Here is an 11,045-nt window from a genome sequence, read left to right on the forward strand (position 1 = left end):
TTCTCTCCCAGTCCAGAGACCCGGCTGTTCAAGCTGCCATCTTGGCCCAGCTAAACGCAAAGTATGGCTCCGGAGTGTTGCCAGATGCTCCCAAGGAAATGAGCAAGGCAAGTGCAGTGCCCCTCTGTAGCCGGCAGCACTGCAGCTCCTGTGCAGGAGCCTTGCAGTGATGAGGGAAGGGGGTGGGGGGGGGGTCTTGGCTTTGCCACCCAGAGGACCCTGGACCTCCCCTCCCACCCTTTCTCGTCCCAGTGTTTCATTAACTGCTCAATGTATACTCGAACCCAGCACCCCCCCAAACAGTCAGGCCCTGATGAGGCTGTAGGCCACTGGTCTCCACACTTTCTCATCTGTCCACCCTCTCTCTCTCCCGGGACAGAGGAGGAGCACCTGGCATGTCTGTAAGGATCAGATGGCCGTCAAAAGTCGGAGCTCTCGGAAAGCTAAATGTTAAAATGAGAGAAACTGCCGGTGGAGAAGCAGTTTTCTGCCTGAGTCAGGGCTCTCCCCGGGGGACTCAACTGTCCCCAGTAATTCCTGACGTCTTGGGGAAGGAGGTAGCTTGGTGGGTTTTCGTTTTTTCATTTGTTTTGCGGTGCTGGGGATTGGACTTAGGGCCTTGCGTGTGCTCTGCCACTGAGCCACGCGCCCCCTCCTTTGTCAGTGTCGTGTGGGGAGCGGCTCTCGGCTGTGCCTGAGGAGCGTGTGGTACCGGGGATGGAGCCCAGGGCCCTCGTGCCAGACGCCGTGCCGGCTGCTCTAGCCCAGCATGTTGTCTCTTGCAGGAACCTCCCCCCTCCTCTTTGCTCAGGCTTCACAGGGAAGCCTCGAGTGTCTCTCATCTGAGAGAAGGTGCTGGAAAGGGCCTGAGTGGGAAGGGGGGCATTTGAGAGTGCACCTTGGCCTTGACGGTTCACGGCCCCGGCAGACATGCTCTCTCTGCCTCCTCCCTCCGCAGGGGCAGGGGAAGGACAAAGATTTGAATTCTAAGTCAGCCAGCGACCTCTCAGAAGATCTGTTCAAAGTGCACGATTTTGACGTGAAGATTGATTTACAAGTTCCCAGCTCAGGTAAGTGAGGCCGGGGAGGGCCCATCTGAGGCCCCCGCCGGCTCCACGACCCTTTGGGCTAGGGGATGTGGTTTCAGGGGGGCAGCAGGGTGCCTGCCTCTCAGGGTTTGTAGAGGCAGAGAGGAGAGAAGCAGGCCACAGGCGTAAGGAGGGGACAGGCGGGGAGGCCACCCTCATGGTGAAGCATGAGGCCGAGATACCCATTCACTCTTCTTCCCTAGAGTCCAAGGCACTGGCCATCACCTCCAAGGCTCCGCCGGCCAAGGATGGGGCTCCACGGCGGTCTCTGAACTTGGAAGACTACAAAAAGCGACGGGGGCTTATCTGAGCACACCCGGCTGCTGCTGCTGACTGCATGCCCCGCCGCCGCGCCCCACTTCCTCTTTTCCTTCCTTTTGCCCTCCCCGGGCTGGAGCAGCAGTGGAACTGGGAAGAGACTAAACTGCCAGTCATCTGTACTATAAACCATTTGCTGTATAGACTCCCCCCCACTTGTCTGCACCACCTCCCACCGACCCCAAACCCCCGCCTCCAGGCCACCCCCCCCATGCGGACCTGGGCTTTCGGGGGCTCTCTCCATGTCCCTAGATTTGGGTTTGCCCTCTCCTTCGGTTCTTTTGTTTTATTTTTAAACCAGCGCAGTTCGTTGGCCACTCTGCACGCATTCAGTGTTACCGAGGAGCTGGGATTCTCGCTGGCACCCCGGGCCAGAGCAGACGCACTCGCTCTCCTTGGCTCTGCCGCTGGGGGTGAGGGGGGCACCCTGGGCCCCCGCACCACTGAACATTCAGCATCTGACCCTGTGGAGGGAGCCGGGGCCCGGCATCTGCGGTCCCCTCGCCCCTCTCATCTCTCTCTTCTTCCCATCTGCGGAAAAGAGGTTTTCAAACCCAATTTAGTTTCCAAAAAGTGTACATTTGTGGGGAGGGAAGGGGCTCTGTTTGTGAGAGTGCGTGAGTGCCTGTGTGCGCATGTGTGAGTCTGTGTGTGTCTGTAAGTGTGGATTTTTTTATCATTTTTTAAAAATGCAGTACTCTTTGTACCAGTCTGTCATGGGTCTATAGCTGTTTCAGATTTTTTTTCAGCTGTACTTGAGCATCTGAAACTGCAAGAAAGTAACTCATTAAATGTGATTCTTCTTACTAAACAGGCCTGACTGCTGTAGCTGTGTGGCGTCCGGCCCCGTCTCTGCTCCCCCCATCCCAGCTCCCCATCAGCTCCTCACTCGAGAACCCCCTACCCTGTCGGCTGTGAGGCCACCCCCAGCAGGCTCCCGGGCTCCGGCCCAAGCGCCTGCTGAATGTAGAGTGTTTCTTCCTGCTACCCCCTCCCTCACCTTGTCTCTTCATAGTGATCCTGTTGTGCTGTTGCAGCAAGAATAATGTTTTGTTTTATTTTTAAGAGAAAAGTGTTCGACATGACTGTGGGGAGAACCACCACAAAAAAGGTTTAGGTTGCAGATGTTCCAAATGTGCGGATGTGCGCGCACGTGCCTATATGTGTGTGTGGGTGTGTGGGGGTGGGTGGGTGTGCGCGCTTTTGTGTGTGTGTGTGTGTGTCTACATATACATATATATGGTGAGCATATATATTGTGTAGCTGGGGTGAAGCCAGCTAAGACGCGTGTCTGTGTGGTGTGTGTGTGTGTGTGTGTGTGTGTGTGTGTGTGTGTGTGTGTGTGTGTCTTTATGAAATGTTTGAAAAGAGATAAGCTGACTGCTTGATAATCATTCTCAGGTGTAAAGCTCCAAGTGTAAATAAAAGTGGCATTTAACAAATCTTTTCAGAACAAAGTACAGCTGACTATATATACCAATAACTAAGCTAAAGAAACAGTTGAGCGGCAATTCCCAGCAGAGGGGAGGATTCGAAACTGCTCTCTGCTCCTTCACCCTGCCTTGCTGCAGGGAAGAGAGTTGATGGGAAATCATGGAGTTGTATTTAAACATAAAAATGGACTTGGTAACTCATCTGGGTTTAGTAGAGCCTCAGTGTTCCTTTAACTTAGTTTACATGGTTTTTATTTTTAAAAAGAAACAACCGAAGCAACGGATGGTTCTTTAAAACAGATTGTGACCGTAAAATCGCTGTGACTGCCCCCAGCTCGGCAGTAGCTGGGGCACAGTTGGGTTGAGCTGAGGAGCGGCCATGGACTCAATAAAATCACTCATACTTGAACAGTCCATGGGCCGGAGGGCTCTGGTTGTGTAAACGTGGAATCAAAGGCATAGACAGGGCCTGGGCTCTGCGGAGCCCTGCGGGCGGCTGGGACCTCCGATCATGACGAACTGGGACTTTTTTTTTTTCCTTTCTGGTTTTAAAAGACATGAAATGCTAGAACCCATATAATTGCCAGAGTCTTTCTGGTCCACCATGTAGATCTGTATTTAGTTATCATTGGGATTTGGTGACGTGTCGATGACATTATGGCTGTGTAATAAAATTTTTATTAAAACTGCATCACCCTGTAGCCCCTTTGCCACTACCTCCCCACGGTCAGCTGCTGAAAGCACGTTCATTGTGAGACACCAGCACAGCAGGGAGAAGAAACAACCAAAGACGACTAACCATCGAAGCACCGCCCCGAGTCACTGGCTTTGGTGACAGGAATCACGATTTGTGTCCCGGCTCAGCTGCACCAGGGCCTGGGAACCGAAACCATGGCCTGGCGGAGTCCCCGGCAGCTGGGGCCATGGGGGTTCACAGTATTTTCCTGTGCCGGGGAGCTGCTGTGGTGGTCCTCCACTCCAGGCCCACCTCCCAGCTGTCTCTAGCTGAAGGGGTGCGGCACTTAAGGCTGTTTTACTCCTTTTTCACTTCCAAGGACTGGAAAGGTCAGTGTCCATCGGCCTAACTCCTGCTGTAGGTAGATCTGTTTGTCTGTCTTGCCTCTTAACAGGTCCAGGGAAAGTATTGCCTGCACCTTCCCTTCAAAACTTACGCTTTTGTTTCTGTCAAGTCCCGGCCTGTTGTTCAAACTGTACAGATATTTGTAAATAAACTTTATGCCCTGTTTTAACAAAGGGGTTGGACGTACCCAGGCTTGCGTGCGGAGCAGTGAGTATGTCACGCTGTCAAAGTCAGCGGAGCCTCCTGTTTGGCTTCTAGCCCTCCCAGCCCCCTCTACAGTGAACGTGGCCCCATTGGCCCAGTAGTCCAGCCCGCAGAGGCTTCTGGGGGGTGTATGGAGCCATAGCACCCGCCACTTGGTCTGGTGTCCTTCCTCCCTGGGAGATACCAGGAAACTTTCACAGAATGGTCTTTCGTGCTGGCTGCCTCTGCGTGGCCCTGCCCTCTTCTCTCCCCGTGCTGAGTGAAGGGGGTACCCAGTGCCAAGTGACCGTCAGTGGGCTATGGAGGAAATACTGCTCTTCCCTCAGGAAGGGCGGCAAGGAAAGGCTGGGCATGTTCTCGCCTTTCAGCTGCAAGCAAACCTTTCAGGACTAGGGAGCTGGGCGGTGAGCAGCAGGAGCCCGGTCTCAGCCCCGTATTGGCCAGGGTTGCGCCATTAGGGTTTTCTCTAATTCCTTGTCGATTCCTGTTGGACACGAGGAGTGCCTGAGCCCTTGAGAGCAGGGATTCTGGGCTGGGTACTACCAAGCCCTCCCTTCTGCAGACCCAGGGACTGGGCAGCTACTCACTGTCTTACTCGGGGGAGACAGGGGTGCTAACCCCCAGAAAACAAAGTCAGTCTCAGGTGTGGGAGCTTCCTTCCCACAGTCCTTAGCGACAGTGCCTCTCATTCTCAAGCCATGAAATCCCAGCTCAGATTTGTGTCCTGATGTTGGGCAGCAAAGGGAGCAGATGAGCCTCCCAGGAAGGCGAGTTAGGGGTGAGGGCTAAAGGAACAGCAGAGGTTCCCTGAGCCAGCCCAGTACAGTAAGTGGGGTTTCTTGGCGCGGCCCAAGGTCTTACATGACACAGGTCCCTCTATGGCTTCTAGAAGGAGCTCTGTCCCTGGGGGAGGCAAGTCACACATTCCTGGGGCTGGAGCAGTAGCACAGCGGGTAGGGCATTTGCCTTGCACGCGGCTGACCCGGGTTCGATTCCCAGCATCCCATAGGTCCCCTGAGCACGGCCAGGGGTAATTCCTGAGTGCAGAGCCAGGAGTAACCCCTGTGCACCGCTGGGTGTGACCCCCCCAAAAAAAAGGTCACACACTCCCACCCAATGCAAGCTGCCTATCCCAGACCCAGACCCAGACCCACACACACACACTTAATCTAAGGCCCCGGTGGTTCATTCATCTGAGCTTCATGGTCCATATCTTCAAGGTTAGATATGTCAGGGACTTGTGACAGCCCTCAGGTCCCAGGGACGTCTCTGATCAACACTTCTTGGTGAGCAGAAACCTGGGCCTGGAGAAGGCGCAAGGTGTGGGTTGGAGAAAGGATGAAAAATGGGCCCAAACTGACAACAGCCCTGAGCACACAGCCGAGACCCCTGGCAGCTTCCTGGAGCCAACCACCTTTGCCTGTGGGTTAAGGTTCGGTCAGTAGGGCTGGCTTGGGAACAGGATAGGGACCTTAGGGCCCCCCTTCCCCATCAGCCTCCCCAGCGCCTCATCCTCTGACAGCATCTTTCCAGAGCTGCCACGTCCCCTTCAAACTCCCAAGGTCGTACACGAACACCAACCCCTGCAAAGCCTGACCTCCTGGCCCACCCAGGGTAGTTAAACCAAAACTGCCCCACACTGGAAACTGTGTGTAGGGCAAAAAGAGCTGATCTTTCCAACAATCTTTAGAATACCAGATAATTTTCCAATTAATTTTTCTCATCTAGCAGTTGATGGCCCTGCTTTGCTTGGCCACTACGCACCTCCTCTCTGTGATACACTGTTGGTCTCTAGAGGACTGCGCCTCCCTCATCAGCTCCCAGTGGGAAGGTCTGCTTCCTGCAGGAAGCCTTCCCTAATACGCTGCTCCAGCTCGGGTCTGGACGCCCTTCCCGCTGGCGCCCGTGCGCGCTGCAATCACTACACCCAGCAGCTACTGAGTTCCCTCCGCGCGACCCGGAAGCTGCTGCATCCGCCGCATTTCTCGGCATCCCGCCCTTTCTTAAGAACCAAGAAGTGCGGGAAAGTCCTGCGGGACTCGCTGCCTTCGTGGGCATCAGAGCCCTCCTCGCCCTTGCGCGACGGCAGCGCACAAGGGCTGGAGAGCCCACGGTGTAGACCTCGCCAGCTCCGAGGAACCGACAGACCTTTGGGGGGCTCCAGCTCTGCACGCGCAGGGCTGCAGACTCCCCAGGTGGCGCCCGTGCAGGCGGTCCTCCAGAGCAGCTGCTGAAGCCTGGACTTTAAGGATCCCAAGTCCGAGCCTGTGCCAGTTCCCCACCCTGGGCGGGGCCTGAGAGAACCTTCCCGGTGTCTCGGGCTCCCCCAGCTAGGAGCTACACCCACACACCCTTTACCTCCTTGCTACAGTTGGAGACGGTGCCTGTGTAGGGGACAGAGGCCACCTGCACCGGGGGCCTTCCTGCACCCGTGCCCTCTCCCACTTGTGGAGGGGGGGAGGGAGGGTGCCGGTTCTGAACTCTGGCCAGGGAGGAGGGAGAGCTTGCAGGCAGGCAGGCTGGCGGGGGGATGGAAACCTTGTTCCTGATGTGTGTCAGGAGAGAAAATGTTCTTGCCGTGCTGAGCACACACACCGGCGTGGTGACACATTTTGTTCGTTTTAAAGTGATTCACACGATGGAGGGTCAGAGAACAGGCGAGCTCCCTAATCCCGGGGCCCTGTCTCAGCACCCAGAGCATTTCCTGGTCCTTTTGAAGGAGAAACCCGACAAGGGACTGGACCTAGGACTGTGCAGAAAGGCTGCGTATATCCTATTCTGGCCCAGCCCTTAACCCTTTCTCCTACACACTGGGTAGAGTGTAGGCATGGCCAGGGTTGAGAGATGTGGCCACAGGGAATGTTGAAGGTCAGGTTTCCAGAACCTCTCTGAGGTTCCCTGGAAACAAGTAAATGCAGCTAATTAGCCTCCTGGGACCTGTGTTCTGGTCGGTTCCTCTCTGCTTTCTTTTCTCTGGAAAGAAAAGTGTTGCATGCATAATAGGAGACACCCCTTCCCAGGAAGGGGCCCAGAGGATCCAGTTCCCAATCTTTCTGTTCACAGAGCAGAGACTCTGAATGAAGGAATGAGTGAATCCTTCTGTCTCCCCATACTGGACTCTTCAGTCACAAAATCTCTTGGAGGAAAATAAATTGGTGGATGGAGAAAGAAGAGGTGGTGTACATACATAATAAAATACTGTTCAGTTACTCAAAAAGGTGAAATGTGCAGCAAAATGAAAAGAAAACCATAAAAGGATTATTCAAAGTGGCATAAGTTAGGAGAAAGACAAATACTGGATGATTTCATCTATGTGCGCAACATAATGAAACAGCAGATGAACAGAATAAAATGAAATAAAAATTAAAGTGTGGGCTGGGGAGACAGCTCAGAACTAGAGCTGTAGGGTCCATACCTGGCACTGTCACGTGCCCCAGCCATCACCAGGAACAGTCCAGGAGCAACACAACAGAAGTAGTAGTCCCTGAGCATGCCCACTGTGACCTGTAGACCAAAAGAAAATGTTTTAGAAAGAGGGGGGCTAAGGCAGAGCACAGTGGGTAGGGCAGTTGCCTTGCACGTGACTGATCCAGTTTCAATCCCTGGCACCATATATGGTCTTCCATGACCCACCAGGAGTGATCCCTGAGCACAGAGCCAGGACTAAGTCTTGAGCACTGCTCCATTTGACCCAAAAAGACAAGACAAAGCAAAAACGAGGCCAGAGAGAGAGAGAGAGGGAGAGAGAGAGCACAGGGTAAAGCACTTGCCTTGTAAGCAGCTCACCCTAGTACAACCCCCAAAACCACAATATGGTCCCCCAAGCACAGAGCCAGAGAAAGTCCTGAACACTGCTAGGTGTGGCCCCCAACCAAAACAATAATCAGCAAGCATTAATTCAAGAACTGAAGTAAACTGAGTAAGGAACTGCAGTTAGCTGAGGGGCAGAATTGAGGGGTGGTGCAGTGGGAGCAAAGGTAGAAAGGATCTAATAATGTCTGGTGACATTTAGAGAAATGTACAAGCTACAAAGAGGGAAAAGGTTGACAGGGATCAAAAAAATCCATGGAAGATACAAAGTTCTATGGGGCCTGACTAGAATGAGACACTGAACCATCTAGAGGTAGACTCGCCATCCCCTAACACACACACACACACCACACACACACACACACACACACACACACACACACACACACACACACACACACATGCACCACTCAGGTCTCTCTGGAGAGGTCTTCAAGTTCCCTCAGAGGAACAGGACCACCACAGCAGGAGCACACTCCCTCCTCCCACCCCCTTGCCAGCCTGCTCCACCCTCTCGCCTTGTGAGGAGATGCCCTCAGCCCTGGCTGAGTCCCCACATCTTCAGGCCTGTGCCCGCCACGTATCCTGAGCTTGGTCCTGCTCCTGCCTGGGCTCCGGCATGACCTGTGGCAGAAGTGGAGATGTCAGGGAGCTAATGGTGCAGACAAGGGGCCAGAGCAATAGCACCGTGGGTAAGGCACGCGGTCAGGCCAGGAGGATGACTGAGTGGCTGAAAGCCCCTGCCTTGCAAGCATGAGGCCATGAGTTCAGTCCCTGGTGTCGCCTACCTACAATAAGCACGACGGCTGCAGTTCTGCTTTCAGACCCAAGCAGTGGGGGAGAGTGTGGTCTACGGCGATGGCCAGGTGTATGTGAGCACCACACTAGAATGTGTGAAGCCCCTAGGGTGCACGGTAAGTAAAGATATGTGATTGCTGGGACCAGTGGGACCCCTGGGGAACACTACAGCCGGAGTGAGCCGGGCAGCACAACTGAGTGAGTGCGACTCCACGAGAGCACTGTACAAGCACCACCAATGAAGTTGTGTGAGTCTCTTCGAACGGCCTGGCCGAGTGAGCGTGCCACCCTGTATGTGCATCAGCACTGCTGCACTCACAGCAGCGAAGGGCAGGGAGAGAAAGAAACAATAAACTAGAATGTTTTCAATGCTCCAGTTTGTTTTCTGCTGCACACAAGAAACTTTGTCTTTCTGGGGCCAGAGTGATAGTACAGCGGGTAGGGCATTTGCCTTCCATGCAGTCAACCTGGGTTCAATCCCCGGCATCCCATATGCTCCTCCAAGCACCACCAGGAGTAATTCCTGAGTTCAGAGCCAGAAGTAACCCCTGAGCATTGCTGGGTGTGACCCAAAAAGCAAAAAAGGAAAAAAAGAAAAAAAGGGGCCGGAGTGATAGCACAGCAGGTAGGGTGTTTGCCTTGCACACGGCCCACCCGGGTTCGATCCCCGGGATCCCATATGGTCCCCCAAGCACTGCCAGGAGTAATTCCTGAGTGCAAAGCCAGGAGTAACCCCTGAGCATTGCTGGGTGTGACCCAAAAAGCAAAAAAAAAAAAAAAAAGAAAAGAAAAGAAAAAGAAAGAAAGAAACTTTTTCTCCACTGACCTGGTCTGTTTGGTTTTTTTTGTATCCTTCTATTCATTGCCATTGATTCACAGCCTCAAGGACTGGGGAAACTGAGGCACAAAGACAAGAATATCAGGATTTAAAAGATAATTTGGGGGGCGGGCAGGTCACACCTGGCAGTGCTCTGGGATTACTCCTGGCTCTGCACTGAGGGATCATACCTGGTGATACTTGGGTGCCAGGAATCAAACCCTGGTTGACCTCATACAAGGCAAGAACCCAACCCACTGTACTGTCACTCTGGACTCTTGAAAGGTCATTCTTCACTCAACTTAGAGGATAGAAGAGCCCCTTGCCCTGTCCCACAGCTCTACTGGGCTCGACCCTGCCCCACTGGCGCCCTTAGGCCTGAAGCCTGCAGAAACAGACTCTGCCTTCCCTTGGTAAGGAACTGGGGCCGAGCTACAGGGTGATAATGACAGACTGAGCACAACACAGGGCAAGGTCAGGCAGCCTCCCAGAACACCGTGGCTTCTCCAGAGAACTGCGTGGCCTAGTGAAAGTGTCCTAACCATCTGAGTCAGATGACTCTTTTCCTAAGGGCTGACCCCACTGGAGAAGTCATTGAGGGCCTAGAGAGCTCACTCAAGGGTTGCAGGAAGCTAAGGCTGAGTCCCCAGCACTGCATAATTCCCCCAAGCACTGCCAGGACTGTGCCTGAGCACAGAGGCAGGAGAAGCCCCCAAGCACTGCTGGGTGTAGTTCCTCCCTCCATAAAGCCAATTACAGGCTAGAGCTATCACTCCATTTTAGAACGCTTGTTCACCTTGCACGTGTGAGGTACTGGGTCCAAAATCAGCCATAGAAGTGGGAGTGATAGTGGCGTAGGGTGCTTGCCTGGTACACTGCTGACTTGAGTTTGATCCCTGGCACCCATGGGATCCCCTGAGCCCTGCCTAAGTGCAGAGCTAGGTGTAAGCCCTGAGCACTGCCAGATGTGGCCCCTCAGAAAACAACCAAAAAAGTAGAAAAAAAAAGGGAACTGGCCCTGAGTTCTGTGCAGAGGCAGCGCCCCAGACCCAGCCTGCTGTCTGCTCTGCTTCCGACATGACCTGGATCCCCCCCACACACACACATACACACATACTGGTGCCCAGTATCTGTCCCCCTGCCCTTGGAAGCAGTGGCAGTTTCTTGATGATGGCCCTAGAACACCACCACCCTGCTCCATCCCACACAGGTCAGCACTTTCCTGGACAGACAGAGCAGCAACAAGGCAAGAGAGAAAGGATTGTGGGGTGGGGACCATTGTCCTTGGGCTGTCAGCTCACCCTCGCACAAACCTGCTTGCTCCCGCTGGCCTCTGCATCCTAAGCAAGGCAGCTAGGGGAAAAGGTGCAGGGACAAACCCTCATGTCCTCCTCTCTTCCTCTTTCCTGATCCATCTCCCTTGGACCTCTGTTCTTTGTGATGGTTCCTGTTCCCTCTGGAATCCCTCTTTTTCTCTCCTGGGCCATGCTGAAGGG

At 54.0% G+C, this 11,045-nt stretch overlaps 1 protein-coding gene across 1 annotated transcript in view; it reads left to right on the forward strand.

Moving 5' to 3' along the window:
* RTF1 (RTF1 homolog, Paf1/RNA polymerase II complex component) overlaps positions 1 to 4,111 on the forward strand; it is a 57,226-nt gene extending 53,115 nt beyond the window's left edge. The window contains exons 16-18 of the mRNA XM_055131481.1: positions 12 to 107; positions 959 to 1,070; positions 1,292 to 4,111. Of these exons, the coding sequence (XP_054987456.1) occupies positions 12 to 107; positions 959 to 1,070; positions 1,292 to 1,398 (315 nt within the window). The 3' untranslated portion in view covers positions 1,399 to 4,111. The remainder of the gene's footprint in view (positions 1 to 11; positions 108 to 958; positions 1,071 to 1,291) is intronic.
* Positions 4,112 to 11,045: the final 6,934 nt, after the last annotated feature.

Source organism: Sorex araneus, chromosome 3 (genome assembly GCF_027595985.1).
Source record: "Sorex araneus isolate mSorAra2 chromosome 3, mSorAra2.pri, whole genome shotgun sequence".
In the NCBI taxonomy this organism is placed as follows: domain Eukaryota; kingdom Metazoa; phylum Chordata; class Mammalia; order Eulipotyphla; family Soricidae; genus Sorex; species Sorex araneus.